Source organism: Erithacus rubecula (genome assembly GCF_903797595.1).
Source record: "Erithacus rubecula genome assembly, chromosome: 1".
In the NCBI taxonomy this organism is placed as follows: Eukaryota; Metazoa; Chordata; class Aves; order Passeriformes; family Muscicapidae; genus Erithacus; species Erithacus rubecula.
Window position 1 is genome coordinate 79,868,891 of NC_136658.1, and position 23,455 is coordinate 79,892,345.

At 39.2% G+C, this 23,455-nt stretch overlaps 1 protein-coding gene across 2 annotated transcripts in view; it reads right to left on the bottom strand.

The window, feature by feature from the left end:
- LOC306798017 (cohesin subunit SA-2-like) overlaps positions 1–23,455 on the bottom strand; it is a 109,555-nt gene that overhangs the window by 64,775 nt on the left and 21,325 nt on the right. For both annotated transcript variants that reach the window (XR_013773263.1, XM_079297780.1), the window contains exons 14-27: positions 16,145–16,252; positions 14,232–14,340; positions 13,354–13,471; positions 12,386–12,489; positions 11,859–11,951; positions 11,684–11,773; positions 10,505–10,708; positions 8,872–8,948; positions 7,843–7,930; positions 6,748–6,825; positions 4,961–5,053; positions 4,179–4,347; positions 1,524–1,669; positions 546–647 (exon numbers count right to left, since the gene is read on the bottom strand). Coding sequence is in view for 1 of the 2 variants with exons in the window: in XM_079297780.1 (XP_079153906.1) it covers positions 546–647; positions 1,524–1,669; positions 4,179–4,347; positions 4,961–5,053; positions 6,748–6,825; positions 7,843–7,930; positions 8,872–8,948; positions 10,505–10,708; positions 11,684–11,773; positions 11,859–11,951; positions 12,386–12,489; positions 13,354–13,471; positions 14,232–14,340; positions 16,145–16,252 (1,579 nt within the window). In the remaining variant the exon portion in view is untranslated. The remainder of the gene's footprint in view (positions 1–545; positions 648–1,523; positions 1,670–4,178; positions 4,348–4,960; positions 5,054–6,747; positions 6,826–7,842; positions 7,931–8,871; positions 8,949–10,504; positions 10,709–11,683; positions 11,774–11,858; positions 11,952–12,385; positions 12,490–13,353; positions 13,472–14,231; positions 14,341–16,144; positions 16,253–23,455) is intronic.

Here is a 23,455-nt window from a genome sequence, read left to right on the forward strand (position 1 = left end):
GAGCTGGCAAAAGCAGCTGCTAAAATAGCTAACTGGCTATCAGTCAGCAGCTGCAAGCCCCAGTAACTGAGACCCCTCAGAAGAGCTGCAACCCACTTTCCTCCTGAAAAAAAAAAAAAAAGCTGAAAATACAGGGGGGGTTGGAGCTGATCAGACACAGGCACAACCACAGTTCCTCAGATTCAGAAGGAATTGAGGTAGTCCATAAAATACAGCATAATATTCTTAACATTTGTTAAGCTTAAGAGACTCTGTGTCCCAAGAAACACTTCATGATCTCACATCAGTTCTAACATACTGTGCACTTTAAGATTAAAAACACCCAAAAAATCGTGGCCAAAAGCACCTTTTAAAATAAATTTAATGATTTGACAGGAGTTTTAATTATTACATGCAAAAACAACATACATATAGAAAGTGCAGGAAAGGAAGTAATTTCTGTCACTAGGTTTTCTGAAGATTTTGAATAATTATACATGGGAGGTAAAAAACTTCACTGTGAATGCAGCTACCATAAGAGCCTCTTGTTTTAATCTTAACCTTACCTGCTGCAGACAGAGAATCAATGTCTTGGCACTCTGAATTTTGTTGTTGTACCTCGTCTTGCTTAACGTTTCTTTAATTATGTCTCCAAAATCACTGTATGTCTATTAACAGCAACAAAACAATTGAGAGTTATCATTCCCTTTCTTTAGCACTGGAAGTACACAAACCACATGACTGTTCAAGTGATATAAGAAGTTCCTAAAACACTCCCAATATCAGAACATGCAAGTTAAAAGATGAAAACTGCACCTTTTATAATATTAAAAAAGCAATGGTATACCCTTTTAAGAGTAATGTGAGGATCAAAGTTACACTGAAATTGTCAAGTATTAACAGCTAATTTATTGTAAATTCTTAATTCATAATTAATTGTAATTCTTTAAAAAGGGCAAAGCCTCATCAGGAGACAAATAGAGTTTTCTGTACTATACCAATGCTTGCCAATGAAGGAAAGAGCAAGGTTTATATTCAGGTATTTCCAAAGTTCTGCAAGTTGATTCAAGGAAACTGCTCACTCTGATGCTCATGGCCCTCCTGAAACCCCCTTCAGAGTGGCTGAAGCTCTACTAAACCCTGGTCATCTAAACCCTGGGACTCATGTGAAATACAGGCACCTGCATATACACTGTGTGAGCTGCATGAATTAAGCTGACCACTTCAGTGTGAGAACCTCAATGGATGAACCACTCTCCAGCCATAAATTGCTGGTCTGCAATGGCCTCTCTGGAGAAGCTGAAGAGCAGATGTCCAGACAGACATGTCCTCTCCTCAATTTTCAGCTGCTTTGTCTGCAGTAAGGTACCTCTGTGGAACCAAGAGAGATCTGTCCCACTCCTGCTTGATTCTATAGCCCTTTTGTGATTATTCCAGGACTCTAAGCCATAAAACTATTAACACCCTGTCTTTCACAAACACTGGAAACACTTTCAAGAACTAAAATGCACTGATAGGAAAAACAACCTTATCTAAAACATTACCTTCACATAATACTTATAGATCTCAGCAGCTGCAGTCATCTCTACCACATTATACACTATTAACTTGCAATAGGCTGCCAGAAGACTCCGCTTTTTGTGCAAGTCATCAAGTTTGCAAGACTCATCCTTTCCCTCTTCTGTCAGATCTAGGGAAACAAAAGCATTGAAGGTTTGTTCTATTACTTTTTTTCAAGGTATCTCAGTTTAAATGACCAACTTTGACTAAATAGCACAGACTCAGTTGTTCAGTAACAGATGTCGGTGCTCATTGCTGTGTACATCAGAAAATAAAGGTTTATTCCCACTTTAAATCTGCAGCTGGTAACAATGAAAACAGTCTTCTTTCACAGTCTCCCACTCTGATCTTCATAGGACTTTGGCATTTATACTAGTCAGAACCTCCAAATACAACACTGCTCAGAGCTACAGAAAAGAAACAGCAAGTAGAATAAAAGGCACAAACAGACCAAATGGAAGGGACCAGAAAAACTGTAACCACACTTTTTTTCCTAGAATAAAACAGATGGTAGAAAAGTAGCACAGAATTCATCGGAAACCCTACAAAGTTGTCACACACAGTCAGCAAGAGTTCCAGTGAAATTCTCCAAGTGCTTATCAGCAAGAGTGAAAGGAACAAAAGTCACTTAATAGCATTAAGAACATATTAAGTGTCTGGAACATGAGTTAGTTACTAGCAGGATAACTCATGGGAAACAGATACTCTTAAGAGTATTCCAACAGTGTTACAAAGGTGCTTGGGGAGAGTTTCTTGAAGCAGGAAAGCCAAGACACTCTTTCCTGCTGCACGTGCAAGCTGTCAGCTACCAAAAGTCTTCAGTCTCTGATCTCTAATTTTGATGTGAACTGTTTCTGCTGATTGTGGGCCTGGAAACAAACATAAGGCAAATGACTGATCAGAAGTATCTGAAAGTTAGAGCTTAAACTGAAATGAAACAGCTGCCAACTGTGCACACAGACAAGCACATATTGCATCACAAAACCACTTGTTCAGGAAGGAATCTGCAATGGGATGACAGGGATTCTTTGTGGGGAAAACTGATAATTTGAAGGTATCACAGAATAAAGGTTTGAAACGGATCTCAGGCCATCTAACCCAAGGCTCAATTTTATCAGTTTCAGATACATAACATAAACAATGTGAAACCTGCTTCAATAACTCCCAGAACTAGGATACTACAACCCACTTGTGCAATCCTTTTTACTGATCTTTGCTAATTCAGATTCTCTTATTGTCTCCCTGCTGCAATTTTGGCCATGCAATGTTGCACATCAGTGGTTCTTGCATATACACCATGACATAAGGAAATGTGATGCCCAAAACTGAACAGAGAACTCCATCTGAACAGCTGAAGGACAAGAGTCAGACAGACAAATCTAGAACAATGCTTGCATTTTCAAAGCATGGCACTTGAACTCGTCCTCAGAACCACAATCAACAGTCTATTTTCAAAACACTCCCAAGAGAAATCAGCCTTCGTAATTACAACCTCAGTACAGCATCCAAATGTGTTAGAAAAAAGGCAGCAGAGCAACAAATACTATTTCCCAGTGGACTGAGAGCAGCCCTGAGGAAAAGGACTTTGGGGTGTTGGCTGATGAGAAGCTCAGCAAGACCAAGCAATGTGTGCTCACAGTCCAAAAAAGCCAGCTGTGCCCTGGGGGTGCATCCAAACCAGCATGGGCAGCAGGGCAAGGTTGGTGATTCTGCCCCTCTACTCTGCTCTGGTGAGACCTCAACAGGAGAGCATGCCCAGCCCTGGGGTCCTCAGCATAAAAAGGACGTGGATCTGCTGGAGTAAGTCCAGAGGAGGGCCATGAAGATGCTCAGAGGGGCTGGAGCACCTTGACTATGAAAACAGGTGGAGAGACTTGGGGTTCTTCCACCTGGAGAAGGGAAGGTTTTGAGGAGACCCTGTAAGCACTTGAAGCACCTAAACAGAGCAAATAAGAGAGGTGGAAAGGGACTTCTTACAACAGCATGTAGTGATACAAGGGGGAATGGCTTTAAACTGACAGAAGGCAGTTTTATTTTTTAGACCTTTGGAAGAAATTCTTGACTGTGGTGATGGTGAGACACTGAAACAGGCTCGCCAGAGAAGCTGTGGATGCCCCATTCTGTGTTCAAAACTAGGCTGGATGGGGCTTTGGGCAACCTGCTCTAGTGGAAGGTGTCTCTGTCCATGACAGAGGTGTTTGAAACTAGATGATCATTAAGGTCCCTTCCAACCCAAACCAGTCTATAATTCTGTGAAATCTGCCCCACAGCCCAAAATCAAAATCCACTGGTTCTTTCCTCTGATGTTTTAGGAGGATGAATGCAGAGAAACACTGCAACATAGCAAGGCCTTCCTCTAATACCATCATCTGGACCATGGAAGTCAGTCCACCAAACACTTTTACTCACCCAGCCCTGCTTTACTTCAGCCTTTTTCATCATACAGGTAAATTGGCATCTCTATTCTGTGGTTAATCCGCAGTTCTTACAGATCAAAGAATTACAGGCTTTTTGTGGCCCAACCAGAAAGAAAACAAAGCAACTCACAAAAGAAAGGCCAGCACTTTTTCCTGATACACTGCAGATGACAAATGATACAAAAATGGTAGATTGTTTCTCCAGTGATGAAGACATCTAACCTTTTTTTTCCTCTTCTTCGTCCATGAAAACATGTTCCTTGATAAATGAAAACAGTTTTTCCTGAAGTGGTGTGTTAGGAAGATAACCTAGAAGACGAACTGCTTCTTCATTATTATTTGAATCCAGGTGACTCAAAATCAGCAACCAGTCACAGAGTATCATGAAGGCCTGTACCAAGCAAAGAAGGATTTAGAGACCATGTTACTTTTTGTGCCAATTCTGCTTTGCATTTCCATCAAACACAAGCAATTTTCCATCCCACTTCTTCCTTGCAAACTAAGTATTTCTCTTTGTCTCAGCTGTGGTGAAATGCCCCAGCTAAATCCTTAAAAACTCTGTATGTTAGGATGCAGTGTATACAAGTATCATGCCACCTAAAGATTTCAAAATTTCTGTGGGCAAGAAGAAGAGCTGTATTATGTTCAAATACCCTTCTTTTAACACATGAACCACTTCTTTAAGTAATATTCATAGGAAAATATTAATGAAGCAGTGATAGCACTGACAGGTCTAATCAGAAGACACAATGATTTTCATTCAGATTGAGGCCTTTATTCTGCAGATGGGCTCATGCAGACACAAATCTATGCTTGACTAAAGCACTAACTTGTAGCATTTTAACTAAGACAACTTTAGTTTTTATTTAAAAGAAATAGTTGAAGACTGGGGTGGTTTTTGTGTTATTTTTCTGCCAAGAAACAAAAACATAGCAAAAAATTTAATAGAATGAAACACCAGTATGAAAAAAACACAGGCATTTAAATGATAGAAAAATACAAACCTTTTCTCTTACATCTTTTTGCTTATGGTGGAGCAAGCATGTGCAAATCTGATTGAAACGTCTCAGCTCCCTTCTTAGTGGAAAAAGAGTCTCCTAAAAACACATTTAGGAAAAACAAAAGGACCAATATGTTAGAGACTATAATTCAACAGAGAATTACAGAAAAAACAACAGTTGCATCCTTCTTCCATTCATATTATTCATTTAAGATAGCACAGCTGATGACATGATGAAAGAAGCTGGCATTTCACAGAATAGCTTACTAGCCATGAACAACTGCATCTGTCACAGCTGCTGATACCACTGGAATTCAGCAAGTCACAAACTCTTTGTTTCTCCATCTGTAGGGAGGGCAGCATGTATTCTCTTATTCACTTCATCTTATCTGTATAAAGCAGTGACAACAATGGAAGTAGAGTCATGAAAACCTCTGGTCTATCCCACCTAAAGTTCACTGAGCTGGTTTTCTCCCTTCCTCCCCTAATGACTACAAAGAGAATAGAGTTTAACTCTGGCACTCATAAACTTAAGACACCACTCTTTGTTAAGATGAATACAGCATGGGAGACTATTGATTTGCTCACAACCACACAAAAGATTTTCTGATCCTCCACCAGGTCGCAGCTGCATTGCACTGAGCTATGAGCCATCAGTGTAAAAGGAATACCCTTAAAAGAGAGCCAAATTTCATGCTTTGCAGCTCTACATTTGTAAGAAAAGGGATCCATCTCAGGACTTGCTGAGGAAAACCAGGTGAGGGGCAGTACATTGCCTTAACACTGCTAGGGGAGGAGCAAGGGGGAAACAACAGAGCTGCTGTCCAGGAATATTTTTTTTTCTTTTTGCTCTTGGAACTTCTCTATCTGCCAACATCCAGATTTGGCCCCGCAGATTGGGCCATCACATCTGCATCAAATCAAAATCTGCTCCCATATGAAAGGCCAAATTAAAAAATGTGCTGCCCTATTACCAAGCCAAGCTAACTGTGTCTGGAATGAAAGGCAGAACACGTTAGAGCAGTGAGAGATGTGAACATCCACGCAGGCATGGAATGGGACGGGAATAGGCAGTGAATGGGTAACTCCCAGCCAGCATTTCTCACACAAATGCCCATGTCAGCACCCTGCCCTGCATGCACAGGAGCACCAGGGAAGGGGACAGAATGACAAAGCAGCACTCAGTGAAGTTAGAAAGCATCATGATGAGGAGCCCTACAGGGTACACATTCACACACGAAACAAAACATAAAAGAGTTTTCCCTTCTGCTGTCTTAAAATAGACTTTCTTCTGAAATACCTGCTAGAGCTTGGTACTTTATAAATTATGAAAGTAAATAGTCAATCAATGAGAAAATTACCACTTTCCTCGACCTTTCTGACACTAGTATGTAGGCAAATCAATAAAATAAAAAAAGAAATAAAGCTACAGAATGCCCTGGAGTTTCCACCGAATACTCTTTGTTGCTTAAAACAAGAAAACAACAAACTCTTTGGCAGTGAGACAAGCTCCTTATCTCCATCAAGCCCTAGGAATTTGATGCACATGTTTTGCAGTAAAAATAGCAGTGGACCATTGTTCCTGCAGTCTGGAAAGCACACAGAGTTGAACAGAGAAAAAAAAAAGAGAAGAAGATAGAGAGAAAATGCCTCAATTCAATTCTGTTTCTTCAGGAAAACAGACAAAGTATCTTCTTATAAGTTGCTTTTTCAAGAAATCTCAGAATAGGAAAATTAGCTTCAACTTCTACAAGCACAGCTCTGGTTTTCAAAATTACATCAGTAACCAACCTTGGGAGAATTTTCTGAAACTGCAGCTAGTTGCCACAGGAGAGAAAAATATGTGCACTGGAGAGCTGGTAGGATAATCTGCAAATAAAAACATATGTCCTTTATTTACATGAAAGGCTCAGCAGCAAAAAGCTTAGGACTAAACAAAGCATCCAAGCCTGACATTCTGCATGCTGCTTGCATGAACACTTCCCAGTTGTATTTAGATCCTTAAAATAAATTTAGCAGGTTTACATTTACAACCAAACATTACCCCCTGAGAAACTTCATTACTAAGGTGCTGCTTCTGCAGAACTTCTCTGGCATCTTGATGAGTTCAAGGGAAAGCAATCCACATATCAAAAAGTGTGTTCCCAGAGGCTCACTTTAGCCTAGCTCCTTGGGATTTCTTTGAAGCCTTTGATAAAGGTAGACTCCTCCAGAGGCCAGTTCAGAGTAGAAGGCAAACCTTGGTGCTCTGATGATCTATCTAAAGGAGTCCATGTCTACCCACTGGCTGCAGGCTCTCTCTACTGAACAAAACTTCACTCCTTGCCAAAAACCCCTCAAGTTCTCTCCTGCAAACAGGGGTTGGTTAGCATTCATAACTGCTGAAGTATTTCACTTTACAATCCTAGAATATACAACTCCATCTTCACACAATGTTTGAGGCGAGGCAACCAGATAACCAAAAGGCTGCAGCTGAGATAACTGGTAATTATAAAACACTACAAGAGTCCACATGTAAGCAACAGATCCAAAGTATTCCAATTTCTGCTTACATGCAATCTAAAAGGGGTTCCTCATGCTCCCAACAATTTCAGATGTACTGAAACTGAGACTGTGCAATCACAGGAAGTACTGAACATGACAAAGGATCAATCCAGATGTCAGATGATTATCTGAAATATCTCCAAAATTAATTAATATAAAATCATGAATTTACAAATTCCAACAACATTATGCCAAAGACAGCCTCAATTTCCCAGATTGAGAAACGGACACAATATCTTCCTGTCTCACAGAACATTGATAAATAAGTTTATTTAATACTTTGTATTTCTTTGTGCTTTCATTAAGAAAAACATTTTTCAATGTTAAATATTAACTACTCACCAGAACAGGCAAACTGCCATGTTCCATTTCAAACATCAGGAACTTTAAAGTCTTCTCATACAGATTCCACTTGGTGAGATCATGGGCACTGAAGGTGAAAAAGAAATAATAATGATACAATAAGCAAGAAATGAAGACTCACCTGATCAGTTTAAATGTATCCTATTTTTTGCCTTCATATGATGTATAGCAATAACATTAAACAACTAAATATAATTATTGGGGGAAAAATTAGTTTTTCATCATCTAACACTGCAGTCTTTAGACCACAGTTTTACAGTCTGCATTCCTATCACAAAATTGCAGTGCTATGAGGAGAGGAAAAAGAAGCTTGAGTTCTGTACCTTTTGATATACTTCATGCATACTCTTTAAATGCCCAAAAAGATCTAAAGAACAATTTCCTCAGCCCATTCTAAGAGGCTGTTTCTAATAGTCTTGAGTACTCTCAACTCAAGAAGACGTGAGTATTTTTTCTGCAAAACCAGAGTAGCTCCAGTACACTGGACAGGTAAAAGATATATTGAGAAGAAGGCCCAATGCCCCTAACCTCTGTACTATCTTGCATGACAATTTACCAATCTCTGGAGAGCCAAGGTTTTGAGAAATTATCTCTTAACAAAAGACAATCAGATAAACTAAAAATAAAAAGCTCATTACACCTGCTGCGAAGAATGACTGCATTCACTATACTCTGTTCAGACTGACCCCCGGTATTGTCAGTAAGGCTGTGGAAAAACATCCAGCTAGGACGGAGGCACTACAGAGGGGATCTCTGCGTCCACTCTGACATCTCAATTCTGTACCATACACTTTTCAGCCACATTAGTGTTGATGCTCAGTAATGAGTCCCAAAATAATTCCATATCCAAGGGTACAGTTCTATTGAGAAGAAACTAAACCTTGTAGCATCTCTCATAGGTATCATTTGTGAAAAATCCCACTAAATGCACCAAGCAATTCTTACTCTGCATGGGTAAGGCTGACACTTTAAGTATATGGGAACATAAACTGTAAATAAACATCTCACTTATGAAAAGCTGCTACTCTTCTCAAAGTAGAGTGCATCCTGGAAATTTCTCCTGCGTCCGTACAAAATCCTCCTTCCTAAATCATGGAAGTTTGAGAAAGAGAAAGGAATTAGCCAGTGTAGGCTTCTCTAGAGTGCTCTTTTCCCAACCAACCCACAAGCTTGGACCAGTCTCCTCCAACCCACCTTTAATCTTTACCTTTAACCACACTACTCAGGTATTGCTCTACAGTCCAAAGAAAACAATGTAACTGCACAGAAATTTTGTGTAAGGGAAAATCCCTGTCATTAATATACCAATGGCAGCCCCCCTAGACGGCAGAATTGCTAACACAGAGTAAAAAGTAGCAATTAGTCTAACATGGTCTCTCACACAGTTGTTAAGGATCTCTGGAAAGCTAAGTGTTCACATGGTGCTGACCTTCCTTGCTTCCAGCTGCCAGATCACATTCAAAGATAGCTAAAAATATATTAAATACTTTCCCATAGATGCAATTGCTGTAGTTTCCACAAGTATACTATGTGATTCTGGGGGACGAGATATACAACCAGGAATTAGAAGGGAGGAGTTCCAAGAGAAAAATCTCTTTATTTAGATATAGATCACACTACGGAGGAGTCGAAGAATCCCTGGTCTTGCAGTTATCTTGTTTCTCATAAGTACACATTCTCCCACATTGACATAGATCTCTATTTAAGACCAATAAAATTAATCCAATCTGAGGTTAGGGGATTTTTTGGCTCGACACATTCTGCAATATCCCTGTGTCCAATAAAAACCTGCCAGTGTTAACTCTCATACCATGGCATGACACCTGTTCATGACGGCACAGTTGATCAGATCAGCTGAAGGCTTCTGTTGTTCAGCTCAGCCAGCAAGCTATTCATATCCCCACCAGCTGTTTCTGCTTTTTAGACCTAATGAAAAGCTTTGAGGGAGACTGCAGTCCTCTTTCAAGGGGAAAGTCATTATTTCAAAGACCCTCAAAGCTATACAATCTGCATTGCAGACCGATGTTTTCTGTTTTTTTTTCCCTACATCCAAAGTGACAGCACAAAGGGCATCCTGTGTACAGTCAAATATGGAGAACTACAGAACTGTACCTTTTTGGGAAGAGCCTCATCCCATGCAGACTGACAGCACTTACTGGCTGATTTTGCACATAGTATCTTTGGCACAGTGCTGGACTACAGCAATTACAGACCTCAGGTCCAGAATATCTGGTATATCAATTTTGTTCCTTACAAGTACACACTCTCCCACACTGGCAGATATCAACAAAATAATTTCAGTATGAGGTTAGGGGACCTTTTGCCTTGATACATTTTACAACATGAGCATCCAATAAAAGCCTGTCAGAAGACATACAATGCCCTGCTGGTGGTGTGAACTACCTTGTTTACTATTTTCCTAACTCGATTTCTGCCAAAATATACTGCCAAAATCAATCTGCCTCATTAAAATGTGGAGAACCATTCTTTTCAGAGATGCAAATCCATCTTTTAGAGTTCTACCTCCTTCAAGAAGAAACAGTAGGCAAAGAATAGTTCCATATCCCCCTTGATTTTCTTTGTCTTCCCTTTTTTTTTCCTAGGGAAACAGTCTGCTTACCCCTCAACGAGTCACACTCACCTTTTGCCAGAAGCAATCTAGTAACTGGTTAAGCTGTTTGATCAACTCATCTATCATTTGAGTTCGAGCACAATCCACCTGGCTATAGATGGCAATTTCTTCATGGCAGAGGATATAATAAGTCCTGGAGGAAGCCTCGAGGACAGACATGTCAGAGTGTTTGGCCACAATGTCTTTTATCTCTCTCAGCAAAGCATCCAAATGCTGCAGGTAATAAAAGGAGTATTTATAGGTAAATTGTACAAAAATCCTCTTACTAGGCCCCATATATCCCTATGGGTCATATAAACAAGATTAAACAAATGCAAGTCTAAGGAGAAGTGTGGTAGGATCAGAGGACACAACTTTTTTTTTCTGTATTTACAGCTCTCTTTCATCATTATGTGTCTGGATCTTCCTATATAATGAAGCATCTGCTTTAAGTTCTATTTCAGGAATACATGTCTAGTACTACATAGGGAATAAAAGATGCCTTCCTAAAGGACAGGTCTGTCTTCAAACAATGGAAGCTGTCTCCCCCAGCAATGGAGAATGTTTTGGATCAAGTCGGTAACTGGGTTTTCAGTCTCAGGGGGAGGAGGTAACTTGTGCCATTCTGCTGACTTGCTCTCTTCCAGTCCAAGATTTGGGCTGAAATTAACCTCAGTGTTTGCCTAACACTGCCACCCTGTAAACCTCCTTGCTTAAGAATATGCTGAGCTATTTCGAGGATTTCATCTATCTGTTTCTGACCATCCCTTTCCCATCAGCAGATATACTATCTCCATTCTTATCTTTCAGTTACTGTCATTCCCCAGCAGCTGGGAGTCAGCCTTCACAGAAAATGAAACCTATTCTGTACTAAAACTCCTGGGAGACACCAACTTAAGACACATGGCATAACCCACCCTCCCTCCAGCCAGGAATGAAAAAACTCAGGGCTCAGTCTAACACACAAAACCACTGATTGTTACCCACCAAGGCCAGACACACCATATCAGAACTGACAAGCACTAAGGCTTTTCTTTGCAGCTCCAAATCAAAATGTAAAGCCTGAATAAGATCACTCTCATTAAGGTATGAGACCATTCCATTGTATTTCAACAATTTTCTGCTTGTTCCAAATCCCATTAAACTCTCTACATTGTCACATAAACTTAGTACATTCCACATGAACCGATTACCCCAATTCCTATTCACCTTCTCTAGATGTCCCGTACTGTAAACATCTAAATCATAATACTGAGGAATCTGCAGAAGATTTGCCACTTTTTGTGCATCTGTTGAATACTGCAGAGAAAAAACAGGATATGAGAACATTGCAGGAATTTTAATGAAATATTTAACATGCATTCACAGAGCAGCTGTTAGTTACCTTTGCCAAGAGCTGAGGAAGCACCATAATAAAGTGTTCAGTAATTTTGGTACAATCTTCCAATTGGATTTTCTTCTCTTTTACTGACAAAATCTGCAGATAAACATTTGGTTTCAATTATAAAATATCTGGGATTTGAGTGGAATCTTACATGTAACCCAAGCTTAACTCATATTGCATTGTGTCAAGCATATCGAGCTACAATAGAGACACTTTTCCATTAAGAAAACCAGATGCTTTTTTTTCTGGTTAACTTTAAAGCAGATGCAAATTGCTGAACAGATAAATGTCATGGATAAAATGCTCATAATTCATCAATAACATGCTTCAAGTGGCTCTCCTGTAACGCTCATCTCCTTCAACATCCACTTCTCATAAGATCTAGAGGTGAAAAGACACTGCAACATTAAAATAAGCTATTTTATTTCCTATGATACATCTGCAACTAGGAACAAGCTGTCTGGCAAAGCACGTAAGGCAAAGATAATGCGATGACAGGACAATAAATAAGACTAAGATGCACTGACTTTTTTGGCTGCACCTCTGCCCACTGGAGGATGACCTTCAGCTGCTTCTCTGACTGCTGCGACGATGATTTCAATGAGAGCGCTTTCCTGGGCATCGCTCAGTGCTAAAAGGAAATCAGTCTCAGCATCACACAAAAGAAAAGTGAAGATGCAACAACAACTGATGTAAAGCCTACTCATTTACCTGAGGAACTGTGGAAGGACATTGAAAAACAGAAGATGCAGTGCTGCTAAATAAAGAGCTAGAGAGTGTTTGACTTCATTTGAAGGAAGTTATTTTCTACATTTACTGAGTACCACAGATCCCTTAAAGGCTAAACTTCCTGGGCCAGTTGGGCTTGCAAAAACACAGGCAGTTTTAATCAGGTCTTCTACTGACTAGTGTCTCATTTAGGACAAGCCTTCTTTGAGTACCAAAATGCTCTAACTCACTGGATCTACAAATTGACTTTAATCACACAACCAACTCCAGTTCTACTACAACAAGTATTCATAGAATCATATGGTTTGGTTTGGAAGGGACTTTAAAGATTTATTGAAGGGACTTTAAAGATTTATTTAAGTTTACTTCAAAATCATTCTACCAAAAGAACCCCTCTAATGTTAGATAACAGTGAACCCAACACATTATTTGTTTTCTTCTGAGGTAGGAATAAAAACCTGATAATAACTGCTTTTCAACCTATTAATACCTTTAGATTCTAAAGTTTTGGACAAACAAAGTGAACACTACATAACCATTATGGCTTAATTACACAAGTATTTATTGCACAAGTTTTAAACTAACATTACATAAATACAGAATATGGAATAAAACAAGTATGTTGATATAAATATTACACTAGCAGGGCATTGAGTTGCATCTGCTTTGTGACACTTGGAGAAATGATCCTGAACTAACTAAATCAAGGTTCAAAAATAGCATGGGGAGACTCATTCAGACAAAACTAAGTTCTTTGCTTACCCACCTTCTCCAACTTCTTCAGCATTTTTTAATAGAAGAGTAGTCATGCACTCCCAGTCCTTCAGGAATTTGCCTGCCCAGTCCCACAAGCTGTCTACTAGGTATGCAACATGTTTGTGTAGCTAGGGATTAAAAACACAAGTTTATAGGAATAAACACATCACTAAGGGAAATACAGCTTCCTCATATGTTGCTCTCCCTGTGTCCAGTGACAAAGCTCTGTCATTCACACATATAACCATATGCCATATTCCAACGTATTTAGTTCAAGGCCTATCAACATTTAAACACCATGTCTTCAATCTAATACAAAGCAGGAAAGTGGAGTGAAAAAGCAGGAAAGACAGGCAAAAAATACTTAATTTTCTCTTCTTTAAATACAAATTTAAATTTTAATTAAATAATCTCTGACACTTGGGCCAGACAGAGATTTGCACCACTGCAAAAGCTATACCGTGAACTGTTTATCAGCACTTAAAGTAATAAAACTTTCAATAAAACTACAGTTTTTGGTCAGCATGGACTCATGGTACAGCAACCCACATTTGCCTCCAGAAAGACATGGACATGGTACAGCAACCCACATTTGCCTCCAGAAAGACATGGACATGAACCAAAAAGTCCTCACTTGTGGTAGCAGTCTTTCAGGTTGTTTCCAGAAACTGCCTCATCACTGATTCTCTCCATTAGCACACTTGTAAATTAGTTTTAATACAACAGAACAGAAATGGCTTTATTAAAAACTTAACCTAGAGAGTAAAAACATTTTGAACACCATATATTTCAGAGCTCACCAATAGAAATTGCTTTCAAAAGCAAGAAGATAATTGATTTAACATGCAACACTGGATTTAAAAGGCTTACTGCAGGGGCTGTTCTTACCTCACTCCCCAGGAAAAACTGTATTAATCTTTTCAATTGGTCAGTGCTTGCCCCAAACTTTCCTCCTCCTTTGGGCTGAAGTTCTTTATCTCCCTCATGACTAAGCAGCCTGCCAAAGAAAAGCAAGTCAGTCCAGTTCTGCCACACTCTCCTCACACTCATTTACCAATGTAATACTAATTCTGTCAAGATCTAGATCACAAGGACTGTATTTCTCTTAAATGTCTACTTATTTACCCCAAATCTCATTAGACCTTTTAGTAAGATGAATGGAAAAAAGATTGTTTTCCATTGTGAGAGATATGCTCTCCCTGTGGATGCAACTATTTCTGACAGTTTCACAGGTACCCTGCCATCTTTCTGGATGATGAATGCAGATTCCACAGAACTGATCACACAATGAGGCAGGCATTTATTCATGCTTGAAAAGAGGCTTGCTCTAGGCCAAATTTCAACCTTAACAACACAGCAGAGATATTACTACACAGCCACTATTCACACCACAGTGCATCTTGGAACTGCAGCTTTTTAAGGAAAGCACAGCATCCTGTTATTATAAGAGGCAAATAATGTCACAAATACAGTGGAAAATCTGCTCTTCCTCTTCTTTTTGAAGTATGAAGCACAGTATGACACTTCCATTTTCATTTCCCCCTTTATCCAAAATAACTCTGACTCCTACCCACAAAAAGTGGGAAGCACAAAAAGTGCTAATCCCAAGATAAATACAGGAAGGTCATTCCTGCAGATTAATGTAAGGCCCAAACAGCTTGGATTTAAGAGCTGGACCACACTACTAAAAGTCAGCAAAAGCTTGTGCATTCAGGAAGAGTTTCTGCTGGTATAATTTATGCCAGATAAGTAACCTAAGATAAAATATGCAGACACGGAGGAAATTTTGTGCAAACCAAGAAGAAGGGGCAGCACGGGTGGAAAGCATAAGCATTTCTACTAAAACTTAGCAGCATAACTAGGGAAATATCTTCTATCATCTCACTCCAAAACAAACATTCTATACTGGAAAACATGCTGGAGAGAAGCACTGGGCAAACAAGAACAAGAAACACCTAATTTATGAGAGGGTATCAGGACCAACACAAAAGACTAAGTCTAGCAGATGCAATAACAGAAGTTTCTTTTCATTTGTCTTTTTGTTGGACTTGTCGCCACAAATTCCAGAATATCAATATTTCAGTTAGACAGAAAAAGACAAGATTCTGTATGTGTGGAAACACTATTATTATTTCTGAATGTTCCCTCACAAAATCCTTGCCTAAATATTTTTATTTTCATTCCTTTTTCAAAGTCAAGATTATTTCTCTCAGCCATAGAGACAGAATATTTGTCACTTCCCTTTTTAGCATGCCTACTCCATTCAACTTCATGCAACCATTGTTATAAGAAGCCCATTTATAAGAGTTACTCCAGGGGAAGATAAAACTTGTATTTCATTAACCTGACAGGAAATTGGGAGAGCTTTTTAATCAGCTGCATCTCTAATTATTCAAAGCCTTTGCAATGTATAAGGCAACTTCCAAAGGGAGAAGAGGAGGCCGTTTTTGTGATTGACCACCAAACTATGAAAACACAGCAGGTGCCAGGTGACATATCAGCTTGTAAGAAGCAAAGCAATAGAAAGTGGAAAGAGGGCATGTTCTCAAGCACGCCACTTATGGATCAATCAGTTTCATATTCCTTATGTTAGTCTTGCAACTTTTCTCACACCTATTGTTTCAGTCTGTGCAGGAAAACGTGCAATTATCCCCAGACAGCATTTCTCTTTTGATTCACCAAAAGAAAGCTGGCATGTACTTTCAGTAGGAAACTTAATGCTTAATATCCCCCTTAAAGAAATCCACCTTCATTCCAAAACAAATGAGACTATGCAAGAAGTAGGCAGGCAGAGATACCACCTTTTATAGAGGAATTCCCCAGCTGCTACTGCAAGCGGACGGTGAGTGGTATAAACAAACTGGTACAACATTTCACAGTCTTCAGCTGATAACACATCCTCACAGTTCCTAGGCAAAAATAACAACAGAAGTTATAGTCCAGGTTTATCTGCAAAGAATACTATCAATGTTATGTCCAGCTTTTACTAGACTTGATTCTCCATGACCAGGCAACTTGTTCACACAGCTATGCACATATTTTTGTAGGGCATTTTTAAAAATGCCCTCTTAACAAAACTGGCAGTGTTCTTTTACTCACTGTGTAGAGCAACAGAGGTCTGGGTAAGCCATGACAAATCAGGCCCACTGCATTATGACAGGAACATTAATTTAAAGTATAATTATGGTTGATTAGTGATCACAGTGAAAAGAGCAATAGTAATAAAACAGGAAAATCATGCCTTTACTTTATACTTAGATGTTCACCATAGAAGATAAGAAATAGCAAGAAACCTTCATTATGTAGTACAAATTATTTTAAAGTTATTTATTCCAGTATTTTAAAATCTACATTCTATCATACCAGATTCCCATGTAAAAAGAAATCAAAATACATGCTTGATGGCACACTGTGAGCTCCCTGCACAAACACACTCAAAGTCATGACTTTTTTTCATTCAGCTACACATCTTGAGAACACCACATGCCAACTAGTAAACCTAGAATGCTCTCTGAGAGGTAGAAATGGTATTGATATCAAATATTTACAGAAAAGAAACTGAAGCATCAAGGTTGAGCAACCCAATGAAGAGATACCAGAGCAGTGAAGTTCAAAGCAAAGATTACAATTTCCAAATACCTGCTTCTTACAATGCTGGACTAGGCTACTTCAGAGAATAAAAGATCAACATATGAGATCCTTATACTTACTATACCTAGGTGAGAGGAAAGGGTTTTTATTGACCACTGCATTCAATCCTCAAGTAGTAACATTTTAAAATCATCTACAATTGTGGTCCAACACCCTCTCTACAACTGAGGATCCTTCCTATGCTTGCCCATTTGTCTCCAACCCATGGCATCCTTTAGCATCCTCACAAGTCACAAAGCCCCAAAATATCCTCCAACCTGACTGGAAAAGAAGTGAGCTCACATTAGATGAGAGTATCACTGGAGCATCCATTAAAATGCAAGTGCTAATGGTATGTCTCCAAAAGTGATGAATCAGTCTCACAAGATAATGTGAAATAAAAGCTGCCTTACATACTTAAAACAGGTTTTGGTGAACTCTTTAAACATGCAATCACCTTGAGCATATATTTGCAGTGATAGAACATACAGGAAGTGTAAAGAAATACATATCAAGAAATCAGCGTAAAGGAAAATATTTATGTCACTCATTTAACTATCTACAGAACTGGGAAAGTAAAGTAAAAATGTGCTTACTGATGCTAAACAAAATGGAAGAAGTAAAATGGTTTCATGGTGTAAATGAATAAGCAGTGGTGTGTCCTGTGCAGCCACAAATGATCAAATTTATTAAATTTCTACAAATTTAACAAGTGAGAGTAAAACAAAAATGACAACAAAGAGCACTTACAGGAATAAAGACATGATATAATAAGTATTAAAAGGCTATGGGGAATTTACAGGGAAAAAAAAAGCAGTCTGACAATGTTTCTTTCATGCATTTTTATGTCAATCTATTATTCAGTCCCTTCACTAGTTTCCATTACGATGTCTTTGCCATTTTTTCTCTATACATATATTTTTTCCAATCCAGGGGACAGCTTAGAATATAAGAAATTTCACAAAGATATGGTGATCTAGACTGAACCACTCAGTCTAGATTGATTCATAGAATCATAAAGCACTGAGGATGGTCAGCACCTCTGCAAATCATCTGGTCCAATCCCCTGCTCACAAGAGGATCAGCTACAGCAGTGTCCAATCTATGAAGTCAAAGACTCTACAACATCTCTGGCAATGTGTTCCAGTATTGGATCAGTGTCACAGTGAAAAACCTTTTTCTTATGCTTAAATGGAATTTCTTGCATGAACATGCCAGTCAAGTGCACACATTTTTTTAGATTTAAATTTTTTTTTCTTTATATTTCAGGTTTTCTCTCTAGCACATTTATAGAAATAATGATTGCAATACCTGAATGTTTCTATTTTAAAAGAGGTCCTTGATTAAATTGTTCAGATAGCTTGAAGAGCTCAGCAACACCTATCTCTCTGGATAGAAATTAAGGACTCTTCCATTTCAGTACTATTGAAACTATTTTTCCATAGGTATTTTCTATCCTTAGGAGAAAGAACCTAGGAGGGAGGTTGGGACTGTTCAGCCTGGAGGAATGAAAGTTCAGGGGCATCTTAGCACCTGGCAGTGGGAGTAAGAAGACAGAGGCAAGCTCCAGCTCTTGGTTGCCAGGACCAGAAGCAACAGGCACAAAGTGAAACACAGGAGGCTCCTTCTGAACATCAGGAAGCATGTTTTTACTGTGAGGGTGACAGAGTATGGCACAGGCTGCCATGGGAGGCTGTGGAGTCCATTGCTGGAGATACTCAAGAGCCATATGGAAGCAGTCCTGGGCAATGTGCTCTACATGACTGTTCTTGAGTAGGGGGTTGGACCTGACAAACTTTTTAACTTCAGCCGTTCTGTGATTTCCAAAATCCCAACCTCCTCGTTTTTGCCTCCTAAGAGGTTGGGAATTTACCTGCTACATTAACCTGGTGCAGTGTTATTTCCTCCCTCCTCGAGACATGAGTAGGTGAGATGCTGCTCCAGCTACGAATGAAGCAACTCCAAGCAGCAGAGAAGCAAAGGAAGAGAGAAGAATTCATTTCTTTCAAGCTGACAGACACTCCTGAAACCACTTGAGCCCCTGATCTTTTGGTTTTTTTTTCTTTCTTGAGTGGGAGGGAATACCTGTGTGTACTACCACTACCGCTACTCTCTGAGCCATGATGAGATTTAGGCTCATAACTCCCTCTGAAATGAGTGCTCAGGTGCTCTACTTCTGCAAGCAGCAGCACTTCACTACACCTGTTACCACCACCACACTAAACAGGTGCCTTTCTTTTTTACATCCATAAGGCAATCATCAACCACACAAAGAATACTTCAAATACAGCAGTAATACTGCTGCAAATTTACAGCCCTCAGAATGCCAAGCAACAGATAAAGGTTAAGCCTGAAGTGCCTGCCAGTGTTTAGGTGCCTAAAAATAAACAGGCAAGGCTCTCCACATACCAATCTCATGACATACCCTCTTCTCTACACTTCAGTGTGAACATATCACAAAGAAGAAACTTGGACATTCCAGAGGGAGATCACATACCCATTTTGTTCTGCATATGGCACCAGTTGCAAGATTTCATATCTTGCTTTTTGTTTCATTTTGTTGCATGTAAGAGGTATGATTTGGATTAATTAAGGAGTTGCTTGACTTGATCTGTTGCTCATACCAAGGATAACCATCAAAATCACAAGAGTAAAACAAAAATACACCTGACACACTTTACAGAGTTTTACACCAGTCCTTGTTTTTTAGTGGCTGTGCAGGTAAGATCTGGTACATTATGGTGATGACAATCCAAGGTATAGCATCTCAGTCAAAAAAAAATCTGTTCACTTTGCATTTAAAATTAAGTCAAGTTAAACATCCAAATCTGCAGATGCATTGTAAAAGCAGTATTTGTGCACAGAGCACTATCAACCAAAAAAAAAAAAAAAAGTACATTGAAAGTATCCTGATGCCTGCAATAAAACATTCAAGTACAAAAACCATGTACTACTAAACTCTTCTGTAATCTCACTCTCGCTCCTCTGCTCTCATTGCAGATACTTCAAGACACACTTTGGCAATCAGCAAAATGACAACATGGGTCCATTAAAATGTACCAGTGGTCCTTTCCCACCCACCACACAATGGGATTAGCATGTTGCAATACACTGTGATTATGCTGTGGCAGACCAAAGTGTTTTGTGTTTAAAACTCAGTTTAATTTCTAGTTACGTTTAACTAAAGTAAATCAAAGTCATTTTCCCCTGGGCTATTTACATATTCAAGCTAATTGTAGATTTGTGCCCCTACCCACACCACCTGGAACCTTTCCCTATGCATCTACTAGTTATCTAATCACTGTTGCTGCTCTTTTCCAAAATTCCTCTACGCTTTTAGGTAGTTAAGCACACAAAAATTAACAGATTTGTCTAGCAGTAGGCACACTAAACTAATTTGCCCCCTAAAAGTCTATGATTTTTTTATCTGGGTCTCTCATTGTCACTCATTTCTCCCTCTTTATTTCTTCCTAGTTCTATTCCCTGTCAGATCCTTTGCAACATTAATGCTAACAATTATGCATAATTCAGTACCATTAATAATTTCTATTATGCTAAACCTCATAGGCTCATTTCAGTTTCAGAATCACATCATGCTGTGTAAAAACAGAAATCTACTAGCCCAAAGACTGGCATTCAATTGAGACAATACGCAACAAACAAGAAGGAAAAAAATCTCAGCTCACAGAGATACACAAGAAGAAAATACAAATATGGATTTGAAAACAAACTAAGTATATGCATAGCAAGAGAGCTCTGAATCAGCACTGGGATTTTTTTTTAATAATGTAACACACATAAGTGAATTGAAAAGATCAGTGTTTTTACTGCCTCCCTAGCTATCAGGAGGGAGAATGTAAAGGCACAGCAGCTTTATGGGGCAGTAATACATAGAGTAGTCAGTGTATACTCCACAGGACTGGAATGGAGTAATGGTTAAGAGATGCTCAAACCTGTTACTAACTACATGGAGCACAGCCCTGCTGCCACTGTAAAACATCTCAAAAACAGTCAGTTAGCAACAAAGTAGTCTTGCTGCTATGCTCACCCTATGAGGCTGGACATAGTTGACAACTATGGAAGTCAGTCAAAGAAAGCTACTGACATAACATTTTTCACAAGAAAAAATACCCAACAGAGTAACTGAAAGAAAAAAAACTATTCCTGAGCCTTGCTTCTTGATAACTCATGTCATGACATGACAGCAAAGTATTTATTCCAAGATTAGAGACACGTTCTGAAGGTCAGTACCTCATCAGTGAAGACTATTTTTTTTTAATTAATGACTTCAGATCAAATATAGGGAATTCAGACAGAGATTCTTGCCAGTAGCTTTTAAAATAGAAATGCATCTAAAAGGTATCTCACATCTCACTAAAACTGCAGGTTGGCCACTTGAATTCAGTTGCCAAATTTTCAGATGACAAAAATTGGTCATTCAAAGAGAAGCCAAGACAGCATGACAAAAGTGGCAAAAATTTTATTTCACCAATGTATTCTAGTAACCATGCCATTTATACAAGCTGTCATTTATTACTCTATTACCCCCTTTAAGGGGAGTTGCTTTCCCCAACTCCATTTCATGCTTTACAGCATGCATCAAGCAGCACTACTGCTCAATATTCAGATAGGTGTTTTGAGCTATGAGCCACACCAACTTGAGACACCTAAGCCCTGCAGGTCTTTGCTTCTGCAGTGCCAGCAGCAAGTCCTTTCTGCCACTTTTGTAGGTACTAAAGCATCAGCTTCTCCCCTGCTAAAAAAGGATCTTTTAATGCAAGATCTTATTAAGAAGTCTGTACGTGTGACTGGCTAGATTGTCTGCATTCTTTGCAGACAGAGCTATAGACTAGTCAGCACTGCTCTTAGCAAAGAGAAGAGCTGCTGTTGAATTTGCTTATTGAGTCCCCAACTCACACTTTCACCACTTCAATAATTAAGCCAAATCAGCAGGGCTCAGAGCAACTGGGGGGGTACAATGGAAGAAAGCAAGATGGCTATGCAACAGATGAGCAAAGAGAAAGAAAAGCATGTCTTTTCTAGGTCTCTACATAGCTTAATTAAAAATAATTTCACAATGTATTAATTTTACTTGTGAAACTTGCATCTTATGATGGAAAAATATCATTCAGAAAACTTTTGAAGGCATTTATTCATACTGGAAACCATATTTAAGCAAAATTCAGAAAAAATTGCTTCAGGGAAAAAGAAACATTGATCAAACTTTAATAGCTGCAGCTTGCATTAATGAGAACATGATCCCTTATAATAAAGCCAGAGATGATAAACAGCTGCAGTGCCAATATAGCTCTTGTTAATTCAGATAGGGAACAAGTGCAGCCATAACTGGTGTATGGAATCTTTGTACTTCAACAATGGTGAGCTGCTCCTCCTAGCACAGGGACATGTTATCCATGCACACAGCACTGTGCTTTGTTCCAACAGCTAGGCACCATGGGGAACCAAGGGACGTAGAAATGGACATTGTGAACACAGGAAACAATATAACCCTGGCTACTACTAGTGGGGGCCAAACAATGGCACTACCTTCAGAAGAGGGTGCAGTGTTCACAGCATCATATGCTGTTCTGATGTGCCTATTGAAGGAGGTCTGGAAAAATGCCATTCACACCAGAGGAATGTGAAGTGAGACAGGAGACTATAAAGCAGCACCTCAGTGTACAAACATTTAATGTAATGAAATTTAATGTAAATATCTACAGCACCATATTAGTTGGACCATTAAGGTCTACATGCTCCTCTAGCAATGACTAATACTTCTGGCTTAAATAGAGAAGCAAATCCCACAAGGCTATTCAATAATGTGTCATGCTGTACATGGAAATAAGCATCTGCATCACCAAAATTCAACTGACACTCTCAGAGGAGACACTGAGTCCTAACCTCTCAACTGTATTACCAATGGAATGCAGTGAAGCTTTTATTCCCATTTTGCTTTGAAAAAGAGGGACAAAAAGTTTATTCTACATGCATTTTGCAAATAAAGACATTTCTAAAATAAACATTCTGCTCAAGGATCTATCAGAGTAGGATTTATATACTTCTGTAATACTAAGCCTAATTCTTCCCCACACTTCCAGCTTGCCATTGTCCTACCAAATCTATGGCTGGCAGGTAAACTTCCCAAGAAAACAACTCTTCTGTTAGTTTTCTACCTCAGCAGAATCACACACTTGCTCATTTTCTGTCAGTCAGTCTGCTGTGGGCTCAAAGGCTACCAGATTCTCTGCCCTGGAGCCAAGAATCTCAAAGCACAAATTCTAGCAACAGCTTCAAAGCTCAAGGTTTCCTGCATCAGGTGCAGAGACAGGAAAGATGGCAGAGTTCTCCAAGCTCCTGGTCAAGGCCTGGCAATCCTGGGACAGAAGATGGGGTGGGAACCCCATCTTCAGTGGGAACTTCCCCCAAGACAGTCACATGCTCTTTTTGAGAAAAGCCAAAATTAAAAAAGGTGGAATCTC